The 19329-nt window shown below is 38.6% G+C and overlaps 1 protein-coding gene across 11 annotated transcripts in view; it reads left to right on the top strand.

The window, feature by feature from the left end:
* Positions 1–19329, top strand: part of ALG9 (ALG9 alpha-1,2-mannosyltransferase) — a 114693-nt gene that overhangs the window by 35232 nt on the left and 60132 nt on the right. For 9 of the 11 annotated variants that reach the window (XM_030918470.1, XM_030918471.1, XM_030918469.1 and 6 more), the window contains 4 exons: positions 1401–1555; positions 3513–3642; positions 4277–4424; positions 5594–5723. In XM_030918470.1, the coding sequence (XP_030774330.1) occupies positions 1401–1555; positions 3513–3642; positions 4277–4424; positions 5594–5723 (563 nt within the window). Of the gene's footprint in view, positions 1–1400; positions 1556–3512; positions 3643–4276; positions 4425–5593; positions 5724–6535; positions 6597–14071; positions 14794–19329 lie in introns of those variants that run through there. The other 2 variants (XM_030918473.1, XM_030918474.1) reach the window with 2 other exon arrangements.

The raw sequence follows: 19329 nt of genomic DNA on the forward strand, positions 1-19329 counted from the left end.
CAGGCACGGTGGCTCACGCCTGTAATCCCAGCACTTTGAGAGGCTGAGGCAGGTGGATCACCTGAGGTCAGGAGTTCAAGACCAGCACGGCCAACAGTGTGAAACCCCATCTCTACTAAAAATATAACAATTAGCCTGGTGTGTTGATGTATGCCTGTAATCCCAGTTACTAAGGAGGCTGAGGCAGGAGAATCGTTTGAACCTGGGAGGTGGAGGTTGCAGTGAGCCAAGATCGTGCCACTGCACTCCAGCCTGGGCGACAGAGAGAGACTCCATCTCAATAAACAAACAAACAAAAAACCTCCGCCTTAAAATATACTCCCTAGAAAGGTATGTATCCTAAATATCTAAATAATCTAATTAATCTAAAATCCCATAATATCTTAGAGCAAAAGTTGAAAAAATCTTGTTATTGTAGTTCAAGAATTTTTATCATTCCTAAAGAATTTCTGCGGTGATACTGATAGCCTAGGAATGCTAAATTAAGCATAGCTAAAGTGGGTCTTGATGATAGTCCTGATCTTGTAGCTTACCGTTAACATGGTGGACACCAGGTGGCGCTGTCTATCTACCGTTTGCCTGCGTTTGCATTGCTCATTATCGCTCATGTAAACGCAGTAGGCGATGCCTTCACTGTGGGTTGCAGGCTTATCACTCATTGCTCATGTACCTAATCACGGGAACTTTCCAGCAGGTTCTTGGGTTTTAGTGTTCATTACATTCCTTTAATTCTTTCACATGCTTTAAGTACATTTTTGGTCCAATTTGGGGATCTGGAGTGGATGAATATTGCAAAAAATGGAGAGAAAACAATCACTGAACTTCCTTTAAGAGCATTTTTATGTTTGCTTTGAAACAAACTCTGTCATTTGTGGCTTGATGAAAACCAGTAATGAGTTTGAGAGTCCAACAATTTTTTTCGTTTGATCCATGGCTATTTGAACAGACTGATTGGTGTATAGATAAGAGGATTCATGTGTTAAACACAACATCAGAATTCAAACCCAAGAAATGAATTTATGTTATGTTTTTGGTTAAACTCAGGAACCTTTCGTCTTAGTGGCAGGACTCATTAAAGGAGATGGCTTTTTTTTTTTCTTCATCTAACATGGAATTTATTAAGTTCTATTAGCCATTAACTTTACGTTCATTTGTGTCCTAACCAAATCTAGTATTGTGCTTGTTGTTAGAGTTTAGATCTCTTGGGAGAGCTAAGGAGTATATTCCTCTCTCCTTTTGATGCCTTTATTGCACTGGAGAAAGTGTGAATACAAGAGTAGAAACATTTTATGGAGTGTCCTAGGGCATACTCCCAAATATGAGATCAAGATAACACTGAAACTAAATATGTCATTTTGTTCTAATATAATGAAAGATGAATATTTTTCTGTGTCTTGCAGTTCAGAATTTAGGCCACCCATATTGGCTTACTTTGGCTCCAATGTATATTTGGTTTATAATTTTCTTCATCCAGCCTCACAAAGAGGAGAGATTTCTTTTCCCTGTGTATCCACTTATATGTCTCTGTGGTGCCGTGGCTCTCTCTGCACTTCAGGTGAGTTTCAGGGAGAAGTATATCTGCCTCATTCTTTTCTACTTATTAAATAATTACTCACAAAACTTAAGTGCAAATTACAGAATGCTTCTACCTAAGATATTTTATCCATAACATTAAACATGATATAGATCGTATTATTAAAACTTCTTATATTGATTGCTTAGCTGTTTACCATACTCATATTTGCTGATTACATGTTTGCAGTGTTAATTTGTGTGTTACTTTGCCTCTGTTACCAACAGGAATCCAATTGCAGAATTCCATTCTGTGGCAGAGGTAATGGAACGTCTGCTCTTTGAACTGCTAGATCATAACAAAACTTGCTCAAGAGTTTGGGATCACAGCAGGCAGTTCACAGTGTGGGGCACTTTGTAATCCTGGTTGAAAACCTGCCCAGGTCAATTCTCTGGCAGAGCTCATCTTAACTCTGTTTGAACAACTCTGTACTTATGGCTTCAGTACCCTCAGAACCCTGTATTGCCCTCTGCTACCATTTGCAGTTGGCAGAAAAAAAAATGATTAGGATGATAGGTTTTTTTCTCAACAGGTTTTTTGAGATATAATTCACAAACCATATAGTTTACCTATTTAAAGGGTATGATTCAGTGGTTTTTAGTCTGTTCACAGATGTGTGCAACTGTCACCACAGTCAGTTTTAGATCAAAAAGCCTGTACCCTTTAGCTATTGTTCCCCCATTCCCTTTCCCATATCTCCCCAACCCTAAATAACCATTACTCTACTTTCTGTTCCTCCAGATTTGCCTATTTTGAACATTTCCTATACATGGAAACATATGATATGTGGTCTTTTGTGACTGGCTTCTCTTAACATAATGTTTTCAAGGTTCATCAATATTAGTTGATAGTTTTGAAAAATAATTTTAATTATAAAAGTAATTGAACTTTATTGCAGATAATTTAGGAAGTGGTAAAAGAAAAATTAGTCCCATTAACCTAACAAAAACTCCACCCAGCATTTTTGTATATCATATACCAAGGTTTGTTATAGTTGTGATAAGTATACATGTAACTTTATAGCCCTTCTAATTTAATATTATAACATTCTCTGTGCTTATCATTTTAGTAGCTGTAGAATGTTCTGAGTCAGATATCATATATGACATTATTATGTAATATGTGATATATTGACTTGATTTTTTATAATATTGGATATAATTCGTGGTAGAATTTAGGTTGCTCATTTATTCAGTATTATAAATACTGCTAGGATAAATATCTTCATTTAGATATTTGGATTGATTCCTCAGGATAGATTCCAAAAAATATGAAAAGGGTTCAAACAGATTTATGCCATTTGTTATATATTGGAAAATTGCTTTCTCAAAGTAGTTTCTGTCTAGAAGGGAAGGAAGGAAGGGAAGAAGTCTGAGTAGAAGGAACTCAAAGACAGCAGAATTCATGCCTGCGTGTTTATATTATATTCATCTAGTTTGCATAGTCGTTTAGCATATAATTAAGAGCATGTGCCTAGTGTTCTATAAGGGGAATTCTTTTTTCTTATTTGGTCATAAGACCTTTTTTTTGATACTAAAAGCTTTTATAAAAACTTTGATAGTGAAGATTAGTACTCATTGTATCAAAAACAAATTGAAATACTTTATATGTCAAAACTACCAAAAAACCATTGCTTAAATACTTAAAAAAATAACTTATTAGGACTATAAATGCTCGAAAAATATTCAAATAATTTTCCTGTGCAGCTAGTGAGATTTTATTGTTGGCAAGCCCTCTGCCTGGCCAAGACTGCAGGTAGTCTTAGAGGAGCTGGCTTTTATCTTAGAGTTTGGAGTAGGTCCCTCACTGTTTGCAAATGCTCAGATCCCTAATAGAACCTCTTTTTTGGCTTCGCTTTTGATGTTACTGTGATGTCTTGTAATTATGTATATTCTACAAGTTATATTTTCCTTTATCAGCCAGTTTTCTATACTTCCAGAAATGTTACCACTTTGTGTTTCAACGATACCGCCTGGAGCACTATACTGTGACGTCGAATTGGCTGGCATTAGGAACTGTCTTCCTGTTTGGGCTTTTGTCGTTTTCTCGCTCTGTGGCACTGTTCAGAGGTAGATCTTCTAAGAGTATCTTAACCTACACTGACGAGTCGCTTGCCCTTAGGTTTTACTTGATTCATGATTATATAATACACATTTGGCTTACACTAAGAAGCCATTTCTAAAAAGAGAACCTGTAGACTTAATATTAATGAGTGGGATGTGACTTCTACATCTTAGGATTGAAGAGAAGATTGAGAATTCCTTTTAGTGTGATTAACTGTATATTTTTTGTCTATTTTTGTTTTTTTTTTTTTCTTTTAATGAATGCTGGTAAATTAAGGAAGCCTTAAACTTAAAATGCAAATTTGGGCTAACTTCTCCTGATTATATTCTTTCTTATACTCATTTTTTGGATCTATAATATTAAAATATGCTCAAGGAAAATGAAGTTAAAAAGGAGAAAGCGCAAAGAGAGGGGCAAGAAAGCCAATTATTTTTGGCAGAATAGGGCCTCTGCTGTAACCATGTTCCCAGCTAGAGAGACATTTTATACATGTAGAGCAGGCTTCGTGCTGGAATAGCTGTGGCCCTTCGGCCTTTTACATTTCATGTGGCTTAGAGTGTGACGTTAATGTGCAGTATAATTAAAGTCAGAATCTCATCTTCCTCATCTCTGGCTCTCACTAACTGTTTCCCATTCCAGGATATCACGGGCCCCTTGATTTGTATCCAGAATTTTACCGAATTGCTACAGATCCAACCATCCACACTGTCCCAGAAGGCAGACCTGTGAATGTCTGTGTAGGAAAAGAGTGGTATCGATTTCCCAGCAGCTTCCTTCTTCCCGATAAGTAAGTTGTCCTTTAATTCCCAGGGTTTTAAATGAAGGAGTAAATAGAGTAGTTCTATGTCAGTGTCTTTGAATTTTTGTTTTCTTTTGGAATTTTCACAGAAAGTTATTGAATGATTTACCACCTTAGAGAGCCGTGGGGCCTGTGTACTGTGCACCTGCCTCCTGTGTTCATTGGGCTCATTAGACTGAGGGCTGGGTCTAGGTAGGCATTCTGTACTGCCCATAACTGCCGGTGTCTGGGAACTTCTGAAAATGCCCTGGGTCCTAGGCTTTTGCCAGTGGCTCTTCCTGGGGATTCATATTTCCATTTCTATAATTACCTCATGTTAATCCACTTCTAAAAGCGGTCTAGAAACTCCAGCTAGAAGAGAGAAGACATTTTTGATCCAACAACAGTGAAAGTTCTCCACCATTATGTGGACACTGGGGAAACCTGTGGTTAAAATATCTATACCAGTTTCCTTTATGCTTTCTGTGGTTCTGAGAGCGTAGGGCCTAAAGTTCTTTGCAGGTTGCTTCATTTGGCCAGAGAAGAGTCCTGTGTAGGTTAAAGGGAAATCTGGGTGAGTCATGTTGCTCCATTTGAGAACTGGCTTCATTAGCTTAGCTTTACTGGGCAGTAGTTTCTTATGCTTCATAAAGACCCTGTGTCAGTCATTAATTATTAAATTAAAACTTGTTTTTTAAGTGTTGACTTTGGCCTTTGCCTTTTACATTTGAAATAGTTTTATAGATAGAGATATGTTTGAGGGTTACTCTGGAACAAAGTATTTCTCCCATAGTGTGTTCTCAGTGCCATGTATTACATTTCATTCTTTTTCTCTACACCTGATAATTTGCTTTATTTGATAAGTCTCTCTGCCCACATGGTAACTGACAATAAGCATTAGCACTTCTCTGGTTTTTTGATGATATGACCATTTGGTTCTGAATTTCACTACTAACAGTTGGTGAAATGGGTCAAGAGACAGCTAATTGTAAATTTCTCAATGATTTTGGACTGACTTGTGACCTCTGCCTCTATGTTCCCTGGTTGAGGTTTTAGCAGAAATATTGTTTCTTCAAGATAAATGTTTTTCACATGATTTTTTCTGGCTTGCTTGTTTCAAGTACATTTAGCAATATTATCCCCCTGTGTTTTTCTTATTCTCCTTGTGTTTCTGACAGTTGGCAGCTTCAGTTCATTCCATCAGAGTTCAGAGGTCAGTTACCAAAACCTTTTGCAGAAGGACCACTGGCTACCCGGATTGTTCCTACTGACATGAATGACCAGAATCTAGAAGAGCCATCCAGATATGTAAGGGCTACATTCTCTTCTTGCATCTCTGAAAAGAATTCTATGCCTAAAAGTCTATTGGCATGTATATTAGAGCATTGATAAAATGAGAATTTCTTAGAAAGCAATTTTTAAGTCCGGGTGCTATGGCTCACACCTGTAGTCCCAGCACTTTGGGAGACAGAGGTGGGATAATTGCTTGAGTTCAGAAGTTTGAGACCAGCCTGGGCAACACAGCAAGACTGTATCTCTACAAAAAATTAAAAAATAAGCCAGGTGTGGTGGCTTGCGCCTGTAACCCCAGCCATTCAGAAGGCTGAGGCAGGAGGATCACTTGAGCCCAGGAGTTCAAGGCTGCAGTGAGCCATGATTCCACTGCTGCACTCCAGCCTGGGCAACAGAGTGAGACCCTGTCTTAGAAAAAACTGATATTTTTAGGGTGAGGGGTATAACAGCTTTTGTCGAAAAAGAGTAAACAGTATCACTTTTATTTTCAAATTAACCTCTTTATTTTCTATGTAAAATGTAACCTCTTTATATTCTGAATAATTTAATTTTGAAGCTTTTGGGTAGGCTGGAAGTTTTCCTGTGGTAGAAATTTGAACCATTATTCCGAAACTCATATAATTCCTTGGCCTATTAAAATTCTTCATGGGGAACTTTCAAGTTATCAGGTGGACCTTTGACCTAGCTATTAGTATATGCCAATTTTAACAAATGAACAGTGAAGACTGTTTCCATAGTGAGTGCCAGGGAGCAACCTCTGTCAGGACCATGATCTTCTCCCTACTTGTCTTTACACATTCTGAGATCCCATGCGAATTTTGTTTCAGTTCCTTTGAAAGATGACACTTTTGACATTTGATGCCTGTGAAATCTTTTATAATGGAAAAGGTAAGAAGTAATAAACATAATGCCTCTCTCAGGTCACAAAGACAGTGTAAGATCATTGTCTAGAATGATTAGAAAGCACATTTTTTGCAACCTGTCCGTTAAAGAAATATGTAACAGTTTAAATGTCAGCTATAATTAATTTACATTTTCTTATGTCATATGCTTAAAATGTAAAATAGCGAGACTTCCAATTCTCTTCTGAAGCAAACCTGCAGCCACATCTGGTCTTTTGTCTCCCAGATTGGAGCTGGTTAGAGTTCCATGGAGACCCTCAGGGTTTATGAGTGAGATTCTTATTGTATGAGCTTTAGCTATAAGCTATGAAAATGGACATCTTAAAGACACAGCCTTGAGCTGTTCCTTATAAGATAGGCATTTCTACCACATGGTTTGTATTGGAGCTTTATTCTTTTAATTTAAGGCTCTGATTCCTGTTACAGTGGAAATACCCTTGAGCAGGGTAGACTGTTACAGGTCATTTTAATTTTATCTGCAGATATGAGTCTCCTGAGTGCAGGGCATCACTAGAGATGCCAGGCAGTCAAAGGGTGGGAAAATACACTGTCATAGGGGGATAGTATGAATTCAGTGATGTTATTGGAGCTTTGCTTTAGGAAGAGGTAGTAAAAATGGAGTAGTAAAAAAAAGAGCATCTCTGTTGCTAAACTTGATAACCTTGGGCAAATTAGTTAGCTTCTCTGTTTAATTTCAGTTTCTATCTGTAAAATGGCACCTACTTTGGAATTATGATATTTGATATTATATCTCTCTTAGCAGAAATGCAATGTTCTTATGCTTGCACAAGTGTTCTTAATCTCATAATGGTATATTAGACAGATTTGAGGTAAAGAAACCCAGTCTCTCCCCTTCCTTCTTTTTATTGTTCCCCATCCTGGTAATTTTATTCCAGTGTGTCCAGACTCATCTTTGCCTTTTCCACCCCAGTGACTTCGCTTACAGTGGTAACTGTGCCTGAACCACCCTTGTGTCTCTTCTCACACTGTCAAAATTATCTTCCTCTTTGAAGCAAACTATTTAAGTCTATATTGAGCAGACCTTCCTTTAAGTTTCTTCAGTATTTATGTGTGCAGTTCATTTAGCCATTTAATTATCTTGGTCTGATTTAAGTATTTCTGATATCCCTTTCCCCATCAAATGTGTGAATGCCATGAAGAGAATGACTGCACTTTGTTGCTTTTGTGTTCACCATAGTGTCTAGGACAGTGTCATATACCCAGTAGTTCACTTTTACGTGCTTTCTCAATGGGTAATGAATATTCATCGTCATTATGGTAATGTTGTTGAGAGAAAGCTGGCTAGAAAATCTGTAGTGGCCTTTTGCACATTTCTTATGCTTTTATCACTGGTTGTCTTAGTTAGATCATATTTCCATATTCTCTGCTGTCAGACAGTGTTAAATTTGATTAAATGACTCTATATGAGCTTTACCCAAAAGGTGATGATTTTTCAGAATGCCAATAGGAATCACCAAAATGCTGGCTGATAAAAGCAGGGACAGACAAGTGATTTATGTCTGCTGGGTGGCAGCTGTGTCCAGCCCTTTGAATGCGAGGATTTTTTTTGCTTATCTGTGGTGACAGAATCATGAAAATTAGGCATGGACCTTTTTTGTTAGCTCATCAGCTTTTGTTAGTGATAGTGTATTTTATGTGTGGCCCAAGACAATTCTTCTTCCAGTGTGGCCCAGGGAAGCCAAAAAGTTGGACATCCATAGATAGTGTCTGTCATTGCACCCATCCACATTCCTGAAGATGAGATTTCCTTCAGAGTTGCCTTTGTGCTCTAGTTTCAGTGGATTTTCCTTCATGGGGGTCAGGGGTGGGGTGCTGTCCAAATCCAGTCTACTCACCTTTGACCCTTTGGAAGTAGCAGGGATGTTTGCTGGCTTACTATACTGTTTTTCATCATCCACTTGACTCTCATGCTGGCTTACTATTCATTCTACATGAACTATGATAAGGGATTTGTCTCTTTCAGTTAACTGTTTAAAAAGATATTTGTTTTCTTGTGATAGTAAAAGTAATATATATTCATCGTAAAATAATGAAAGTTATAGAAGCAAAAAATCGATCTGTCATCCTCATTACCCAGGTATTACTGCTGTTACCATTTTGATGTTTCTTTCCTTTCACTTTCTCCCCTTTGCATAGATACGTACATTTGTATATAAACAAAAGTCACAATTATTTTTTAAAGGGTGTTATGTTTAATTGTTTAAGAAATAGTGCCAGGATCATGACTGTAATGCCCATGACTTTGCCCCATGTATAGGAGCACATGTTGTACAATGCTTATGTTTGTTACTTTTGGCATAAGTCCTGGTTTTTTGTCCAGTTTTGTTCCAGAAGACAAAGCAATGACATTCTCTATCTTTCTTGTGCATGCTAAATAGCAGCATTATTTTTGCCTGCCCTTTAGCTCTGAGTGGCAGGTTTTAGCCAGGCTTTGGCTTCTGTGATAAGTGCTCCAGCCTGTCCTGTTTCTATTCTGCATGGAAATGAGGCAAGATGTATGACTTTTTTTATTTCACCATTTTCTTTACCTCTGGACTAATCAAGAATTAGGAGTGAATAAGTGGAAAGGTTCTGTGGTTTGTAATGTACCCTTATAACTATATTGCAGAAATAATGTTTTTGCTGCATATTTTTCCATGGTAAGTATTGAGTAGCTATTGAATATCTCATTATTGAACAGGAAGCATTTACAGGGGTACATGCCAAGATTGCCAAGATTTTCTGCCAGAATCAAGGTCTAAATTTGGAAGATACATTCAGTGTCACCTCTTTAGTTCTTGAAAAATTCAAATTTTTATTCACTATTTCAAGGTGAATGGTACACTTCCAGCTCCAAATCTAGTATATGATTTAGGAGCTACCTAGTCAATGGATGAAACCTTGGAGGAAAAAACAGCTCTTCAGGAGAGAGCTTACAGAAAAAGACTTTTTTCTGACTTTAATGCTTAAGCAGACTTGCTGGAAGTTTTCCTGTTTTCTTTCTTTTTTAAGAGACTGTATCTTGTTCTGTCACCCAGGCTGGAGTGCAGTGGTGCCATCATAGCTCCCTGTAACCTCAAATTCCTGGGTTCAAGCGATCCTCCCACTTCAAGCTTCTGAGTGGCTAGGACTACAGGCATGCATCACCATGCACAGTTAGTAGTTTTATTTTTTCTAGAAACAAAGTCTTGCTGTGTTGTCCAGGCTGGTCTCAAGCGATCCTATCGTCTTGCCCTCTCAAAGAGCTGGGATTATAGGCATGAGCCACCGTGCCTGTCCTCCATCTGTTATCCTTGAAAACATAGATTGGTCACTGATTTTTTTCCTAAGCAGTAATATAGTCAGTTCTACTACAATAAGATATAAAATTACAAAAAATTATTATGCAATAAAAACCACAAAGCTTGTTGGGAAAATGGAGTTAGGGACACAATACTTTAAAAACTTTGTCAATTGAAAAAGAGATTAGGCCAGGCGCGGTGGCTCACGTCTGTAATTCCAACACTTTGGGAGGCCGAGGCGGGCGGATCACGAGGTCAGGAGATCGAGACCATCCTGGGTAACACGGTGAAACCCCATCTCTACTAAATGTACAAAAAATTAGCCGGGCATGGCTGCAGGTGCCTATAGTCCCAGTTACTCAGGAGGCTGAGGCAGGAGAATGGCGTGAACCCAGGAGGTGGAGCTTGTAGTGAGCCGAGATCTTGCCACTGCACTCCAGCCTGAGCAACAGTGCAAGACTCCATCTCAGAAAAAAAAAAAAAAACAAAAAGATATTAAAAATTAGCCATGCATGATGGCTCATGCCTATAATTCTAGTACTTTGGGAGGCTGAGGCAGGAGGATAGCTTGAGACCAGGAGTTTGAGACAACATAGGGTGATTCCATCTCTACAAAAATAAATAAATAAATTAGCCAGGTATGGTGGCTCATGCCTGTAGTCCTAACTACTCAAAGGCTGAGGTAGGAGGATTGCTTGAGCCCAGGAGTTTGAGACTACAGTGAGCTACAATCATGCCACTACATGCCTGGACAACATAGCAAGACCCTGTCTCTGAAAAAAATAAAAATTAAAAAAAGATTAAAAATGGTAGCATGATTTTACATATGTTAAATGGTTAAAAGTGCATAAATACTACAATAAATGTGGCAGTTTACTTTGCAGAAAACTTGAAGTTTCCTTGTGGCCTGGCATTGGAAGGATTGCAGCTTGTAGTAGTAAAAGGATTATCTGAAATCTTAACAAAAGTTATAATAGCAAAGGTGAATGAGTGGATGTGGCTTATAATACAGTGAACTGAAAAAGCCAGTGGATGTATTTGTGTGTGTATGCACTATGTGTATTCCTATGCTAATTGGTTCCACTGAGTGTACTTTTCTGCATTCACCTAGTGTTTCCTGTCAATTAAATTACATAATCAAATGCAAAAATTAAATTATGCTCAAAGTGTTCCCTAATATATCCCTTGTGTTGGAAAAAAATTTGCATTTTCAAAACTAGTATTAGAACAGAATTGACTATATATCAGTCAAAACATTCTTTATTTCATTCTTCTTTATCCCTGCTTTTCCAATTTAACCAGTAAAAAGAACCTTAGATTAGAAGGGAACTTAAAATATAGTCTGTGATCTTTTTATTTTATGGGTGACAGAACTGAGATCTAGAGAGATTATAACTTGATATCAAGATTAGCCCTAGGATAAAAGGCTTGGTTTCAGGATTCTTCAATATTATTTCATCCTGCCTCTTTGTTATTTTTGTGTGATAGTCATTGTTTGATGTTACAAGGCCAAATAGACATTAAGTAGCTGAGCATTATTTTCTGTTTGTTTTGTTTTGTTTTTTAGAGGCAGAGTCTCACTGTGTCACCCAGGCTGGAGTGCAGTGTCATCATCATAGCTTACTGTAGCCTCAAACTCCTGGGCTCAATCGATCCTCCCACCTCAGCCTCCTGAGTAGCTGGGACTACAGATGCTGTAATGACTCTGTCTCTACAAAGAATTTGGCTGGGCATGGTGGCTCACGCCTGTAATCTCAGCACTTTGGGAGGTGGGTGGATCACCTGAGGTCAGGAGTTCAAGATCAGCTTGGCCAACATGGTGAAATTCTGTATCTACTAAAAAATACAAAAGTTAGCCGGGCATAGTGATATGCACCTGTAATCCCAGCTACTTAGGAGGCTGAGGCAGGAGAATCGCTTGAACCTGGGAGGCGGAGGTTGCAGTGAGCTGAGATGGCGCCACTGCACTCCAGCCTGGGTGACAGAGCGAGACTCTGTTTAAAAAAAAAAAAAAAAAAAATTTAAATTAGCCACTACCCCTAGCTAATTTTTAAATTTTTTTGTAGAGAGAGGGCCTCACTCTCTTGCCCAGGCTGGTCTCAAATTCCAGGCTTCAAGTGATCCTCCTGCCTTGGACTCCCAAAGTGGTGGGATTACAGGTGTGAGCCACTGTGCCCAACTCATTACTTTTTTAAAAATTACTTTCCATTTCTAGTTTATATGTGACGGGTACTTTAAGTAGTAAATATCATGTTTAACAATAAATAAAAATGATCAGGATTTCTCCCTGACACTCTTTCCTTTCTTCTCTTTTTCTTCCCTTCTCTCTCTTTTTTCCTTTCTCTTGCTCTTTTTGGAAGTCCTTGTTGGAGGAAAAAACAACTTGCCCTATTTGTTTTCTCACGAATTGTTATCAGTCTTGGGTATCAAGGCAAGCAGATTCAAACTGCTATAATATATACAGCGCAATTAGATGAGAATCTACTAAGAATTTAATTGAAGAATGTTCAAAATACTTCTTTAAAATTAACTTTTTAGTATCCATTATGTTGGCATTTAGAAATTAATGTGCCCGTGATCTATAATGATCGAATGAACAAAAATTTTTACCTGTGAGTTTAGATTTTTACAGTGCAATAAATTTTTACTTGTGAGTTTAAAGATTCAATCAACAAATACGTATTTAGCAAGGCTATATGGGAGACAAAAAACTAAGACAGTCTGTGGCTCTGGAGGACAACTACTTTTTAAAATTTAACTGGAGCATATCTAAAAGAGGAAATGAAAAGACAGAAAAATACTTGAAATTTTTCCCTTTCAGATGTTTCCTCCCAGGCCTCCATGTTCTTATTTCAATAAAGGAAATATCATGGGTGGGTATTGATGATTGGCCACATGATAGTGGCAAGAGCATTGGCTGGAAGTTAGGAGAGTCTGTGATTCTTCTCTGGAATCAAGCGAAGTGTATTTTCCTTTTAAATGACTGGGAATTTCTAAGACCATTGACATTTCTTTGCACACCTTTCCAATTTGCTGAAACTACACCTGAAATCCAATTGGAGTGTTTATATTTTAGCTTATCCCATTATCAGGAGAAACCCACTCCCGATATTCAGCGTGGGTCCTTTTCTATCTTCCCTAAGTGTCGGCTGGTCTGAGAAATAAAGGGAAAGAGTACAAAAGAGAAATTTTAAAGCTGGGTGTCCGGGGGAGACATCACATGTTGGCAGGTTCCGTGATGCCCCCCAAGCTGCTAAACCAGCAAGTTTTTATTAGTGATTTTCAAAGGGGAGGGAGTGTACGAATAGGGTGTGGGTCACAGAGATCACATGCTTCACAAGGTAATAAAATATCACAAGGCAAATGGAGGCAGGGTGATATCACAGGACTGGGGCGAAATTAAAATTGCTAATGAAGTTTCAGGCACGCATTTTCATTGATAACATCTTATCAGGAGACAGGGTTTGAGCACAGACAACCAGTGTGACCAGAATTTATTAGGTGGGAATTTCCTCGTCCTAATAAGCCTGGGAGCACTATGGGAGACTGGGGCTTATTTCATCGCTTATCTACAACCATAAGACAGACGTTCCCAAAGCAGCCATTTCAGAGGCCTCCCCTTAGGAACACATTCTCTTTCTCAGGGATGTTCCTTGCTGAGAAAAAGAATTCAGTGATATTTCTCCTATTTGCTTTTGAAAGAAGATAAATATGGCTCTGTTTCGCCCGTCCCACAGGCAGCCAGACTTTAAGGTTATCTCCCTTGTTCCCTGAACATTGTGGTTATCCTGTTCTTTTTTCAAGGTGCCCAGATTTCATATTGTTTAAACAATTTGTGCAGTTAATGCAATCATCACAGGGTTCTGAGGCATCATTCCTCCTCAGTTTACGAAGATGACGGGATTAAGAGATTAAGGCAAAGACAGGCATAGGAAATCACAAGAGTATTGATTGGGGAAGTGATAAGTGTCCATGAAATTTTCATAATTTATGTTCAGAGATTACAGTAAAGACAGGCATAAGAAATTATGAAAGTATTAATTTGGGAAACTAATAAATGTCCATGAAATCTTCACAATTTATGTTCTTCTGCCATGTCTTCAGCTGGTCCCTCCGTTTAGGGTCCCTGACTTCCCGCAACATCCCATTACCTATTTTCCTGTCAAATATTTTATGGCAGCACAGTTTACCTTGAGACATGTGTCCTGAGCCGGGGCCCTGATGACCAGAGATGAAAGTCTACGTGCTGCTTCTGTCCTGGAAGAGATGAGTCCTGTTAGAGGCTTACTCTGTGCTGTGTCCTACTCCAAGAGTGTGATGCTGGTGTTTGAGAGTCGAGATGATGTCACTGAAGACTGCAACCCTGACAAAGTTGCTGTTACAGCTGATGAGGAAAAGCTGTGACAATATTTATTACTACCCAGCTCTCCTTAGCTCACTCCTCCCCGACAAAATACATACCTTTTATTATTGGGATCTCAACCTCTGTTTCAGGCCTTTTATTTCCTTTGAGAATATATAGTTTTGTTTACATCTGGAGTGGTATTAAATTGTTATCCTTAAGATATGCTTGTTGATAAGATGTAAACAATGTGATATTGATGATCGATAAATTGGCTTGAATTCCCCCACTGTTACCTTTTTTTCTTTTGGTTTAGAGGTGCTTATTTGTTCTTCTCTAAAGCTTCTAGTGGGTTGAAACAGAAAGAAGTCACATTTCTTTCAAAATGAGTCTTAAATGCTTGTGTTTTACAAAATTTTAAATTAAGCCATATTTTTAGCTTCGACAGCTGGTTGATATGTAGCCTGTGACTAATGAAATGAAACACATTTTTGTTTCATGATCATGTGTTAATGTCACCCTACAATTTTGTTATTTTTGATGCAAGAAAGAATGATTAAATCTGAAGAAACAAAAAAAATGGGCTCTTTGGTTATACTTTAAGGCAGATTTAAATCCAGTCTTTTGATTTTTGAATTGTAGATGATGTGGTTATGATCTCAGATTTTGCAGTGCGAGATATTTATAAAATTGAGAGAATAAATTTATTCTCTCTGGTTGTAATTCAAGTCATGTTACTTAGCTTTTAGACCTATGGGGCAGTAGACACTTGGTGTTTTCAGGGATATAAACTGAGGACTCTCAAGCTAAAAATACTCACAGTAAAACAATATATATAGCATGATACAGATCTTGTAAAAAAAAAATCAGTATCTGCAAAGAAGTTTGGGGATATACACTAACAGGCTGATGGTGATTTTTTTGGGTGGGAGGACTATAAGTGATTTTTTAAGTTTTTTTTTTGTAATAAATAATGTTTTAATGTCATCATGGAAAAAAAATAAATAACCATAATGGGGGCTGTCACTGTGAAATCTTTGATACCCCTACCAAGAAGATCTGTGGTGAACTTGAGCAACATTCAGTGTGTTTTCAGTTGACCTCCAGTTTTTCTTCCTTGAACATAAGGACTTTCAACTCAAAATTGGAAGATAAGTTTTCTATCAAGTAACTTTTCCCTCTTAGCCTTCAGGCCTCTTCTTAAGTCATTTAGTCACATTTAATACTGTCTTTGCTACTCTTTCCACAAATTATATCTTGATTACTTCAAAAAAATAGATATGGTTTACTGATTTACAAGCTCCGAGGAACACTTTTTTTTAGAAACCTAGGACTAAAGAGGATGCCGCAGTGTATAAGGCAAGTAGGTTATTAAACTCTTCCAGGCAGAAGTGAATTAAGGAATTAAATAAAAATTTAAATAAAGTTGATTTTCCTGTTGTTGGGGTTTGGACAGAAAGCCTTGTCTGTCCCGTAAGCATGCTTAAGACTATCCATTGGCAGCATAATTCAAACAGTTTTGAATCACTGGCTCAAGAAGACAATGATCTATAAATATTATCAGCACAATCATGTTCATCTCCTATCTTTGTTTTTTTGAGACGGTGTCTTGCTGTGTCACCCAGGCTGGAGTGCAGTGGTGCAATCTCAGCTCACTGCAACCTCCACCTCTCTGGTTCAAACAATTCCCCTGCCTCAGCCTCCCGAGTAGCTGGGATTACAGGCGCACACCACCACGCCTGGTTAATTTTTTTGTATTTTTAGTAGAGACAGGGTTTCACCTTGTTGGCCAGACTGATCTCAAATGCCTGACTTCAGGCATTCCACCCGCCTTGGCCTCCCAAAGTGCTGGGATTACAGACGTGAGCCACCGCGCCCAGACATTTTTTATTTTTTGTAGAGACAGTGTCTGGCAGTGTTGCCCAGGGTGGTCTCAAACTCCTAAACTGAAGAGATCCTCCCACCTTGACCTCCCAAAGTGTTGGGATTACAGGCATGAGCCACTGTGCCTGGCTGCATATATTATTATTATTTATTTATTTATTTATTTATGTATTTTTTTGAGATGGAGTTTTGCTCTTGTTGGCCAGGCTGGAGTGCAATGGTGTGATCTCAGCTCACCGCAACGTCCGCCTCCCGGGTTCAAGCGATTCTCCTGCCTCAGCTTCCTGAGTAGCTGGGATTTCAGGCATGCGCCACCATGCCCAGCTAATGTTGTATTTTTAGTACAGACGGGGTTTCTCCATGTTGGTCAGACTGGTCTCAAACTCCCAACCTCAGGTGATCCGCCCACCTCAGCCTCCCAAAATGCTGGGATTACAGGGGTGAGTCACCTTGCCTGGCTGCATATATTATTTTGATAAACCTAAAGGTGAATTTAGAAAAGGACATGAATCTTACCCTCAGAATCTAGTAGGATAAACAAACTTAAAATATTACACGGCCAGGCGCGGTGGCTCATGCCTGTAATCCCAGCACTTTGAGAGGCCGAGACGGGCGGATCACGAGGTCAGGAGATCGAGACCATCCTGGCTAACATGGTGAAACCCCGTCTCTACTAAAAAATCCAAAAAAAAAAAAAAAAACTAGCCAGGCGAGGTGGCGGGCGCCTGTAGTCCCAGCTACTTGGGAGGCTGAGGCAGGAGAATGGCGTAAACCCGGGAGGTGGAGCTTGCAGTGAGCTGAGCTGAGATCCGGCCACTGCACTCCAGCCTGGGCGACAGAGCGAGACTCTGTCTCAAAAAATATATATATATTATTACACAGTGCCATAATGTGCATAGGGAAGGTGAGAGAACTCTTCCTACTTCAGCCTCACGTAAGAGGTAGCATAGGAATTGAGTCTTAGAGGCTGATTAAGAATTTTCTGGCAGAGGAAGGGGAAATTGACATTCCAGTCAGAAGGAACAGCTTATGCAAAGACTTGAAGTATGAAAGAACATTAAATATTTAGGGGAAATTAAATGGCTTGAGGTTTCTAGATTTTAGTTTATTGAGCAGAAGCATTTCTCATTTCTTCTCTGTTTCATTGTTCTCACATATTTATGTATGTGACTGTGTTCTCTGGCAAATTTTACATTTGTTTAAAAACAAGGGTTCATGTTTTTCATTAATCTTTGAAACCTTCACAGTGCCTGACATAGGGATTATACACAGCAGGTGATTTTTTAAAATGTAAGTGAAATACCCAAGTAGCCCTTCATTTAGTCCCTTTGAACTGAAGAGAGGCCTCCCCAAACCTTGATAATAGTAGAAATTTGCACCAATTAGGACTTAAGCGCTACCATTTTTCTTTCTTTTCTTTTCTTTCTTTTTTTTTTTTGAGACAGAGTCTCACTCTGTGCCCAGGCTGGAGTGCAGTGGCAAGATCTTGGCTCACTGCAAGCTCCACCTCCCGGGTCCATGCCATTCTCCTGCCTCAGCCTCCTGAGTAGCTGGGACTACAGGCACCTGCCACCACGCCTGGCTAACGTTTTGTATTTTTAGTAGAGATGGGGTTTCACCGTGTTAGCCAGGATGGTCTCGATCTCCTGACCTTGTGATCTGCCCGCCTCTGCCTTCCAAAGTGCTGGGATTACAGGAATGAGCTACTGCTCCCAGCCACTACCATTTTTCAAGATTGTTTATATTCCTGTAAGAGTACCAGGTTACAAGCACCTGAAGAACAGGGATCATGTCTAGCTTTCTCCTGTCGTTTGTTTCTAATGTAAATTGACAGAGGTTTGTATTTGGCAGATTTGTGTCCTAACTGGTTCCCTATCAAGTTTGATATGTTGCATGCAGATGGAATACTTTTCTTGTAGCTATGGCAGGTCTATTTCACACAGATGTTTCTGAATTCTCTGTTCAGGGTCATTTATGGAAACGAATTCAAAGCCTGGGAGCCACGCCTCCCTCATGCAACTTAATAAAATTTCATACGTTGATGCAAATATTAACCTGGGTAGAACTTTATCTATTGAATTTTTATTCTTCTGAATGAGTGTTGAAAAGAACTGTGAAGAGGTTTGCGTTTAAAAAGACACTCCCTCTTCTTAGATTGTAAAGTATATAGCAAGAACTGATAATAATGCAAACTAACTGATTAAGCACAGAAATTATGATAGGAAAAGATTTTATAAGCATGTTTTGCCAACTCTGGATAATTGAAAATTAACTTCCCATTACTTTTTATTTATGCTTTGGTATAATGGCTTTATTCTATTGGCTGAGTGAATGCCATTTAGAGTTTATACATCTGATATTGTCCATCATAAGTTGGAAGCTCCTAAAGAGAAAATATCTATCCATTTATTTGTCTTCCTCTGGTCCCCTTTTAAACTGTAATAACAATACACAAACCGTAAAGGAAAAAATGGAGACTGACAAAAATGGTGACTATTTGTATATATGTCGACTTAACTCTATAAGTAGAAATTCTCTAAACTTTGTGTGATTTTTCTTTTGTTTCCTAATTTAGTACTTAATAGGACTTTCTTGATGGCAGTGATCGTGACTTTAGTCATAAATACTAATGAATTTCGTTCTATATCATAGATGCATTCTTAAAATATTTTATATACACTGATATTTTAAAAGTCCGATTTATGAAAGAAACCCAGAATTTGTTATTGTGAGACAAAAGAAAGCAAGCAGTCTCCTATGATTTCTCAGATCTCTAAATCTGCATTTTTGTATAAAGTAGTTTGTTTATTTTGAGACATGTTGTTGAGAACTAAGAGATAATCACCCAGTTGGGCTTTACTGAGTTGCAGCACCACCATCCTGGGTGTTCACCCTTATGTACTGGTTTCACAAGGGGGACAAATAGTTTCATTTCACATAACACCTCTCATCAGTTGGTAGTGGCTCACTGGAGCCTGGGATGAAAGAGCATGATGACATTGAATCCAAGCTCAGTGGAAGAGTGCCACAGTTGATTGGTGATGTCGAATATGAACAGTGGGAAAGGAAACAACAGCTGGAGCTTTCTGTATTTGCCATCACCTAACTTCAGGATAGATCTGTGTGGTGATCTAGGCTCTGTAGATAAGACATGTGACTTGTTCCCAAATCAGACTTTTTATATTGGTAAAGCACTTAGAGATGAAGAAGCA

Source organism: Rhinopithecus roxellana, chromosome 15, assembly GCF_007565055.1.
Source record: "Rhinopithecus roxellana isolate Shanxi Qingling chromosome 15, ASM756505v1, whole genome shotgun sequence".
Lineage (NCBI taxonomy): Eukaryota > Metazoa > Chordata > Mammalia > Primates > Cercopithecidae > Rhinopithecus > Rhinopithecus roxellana.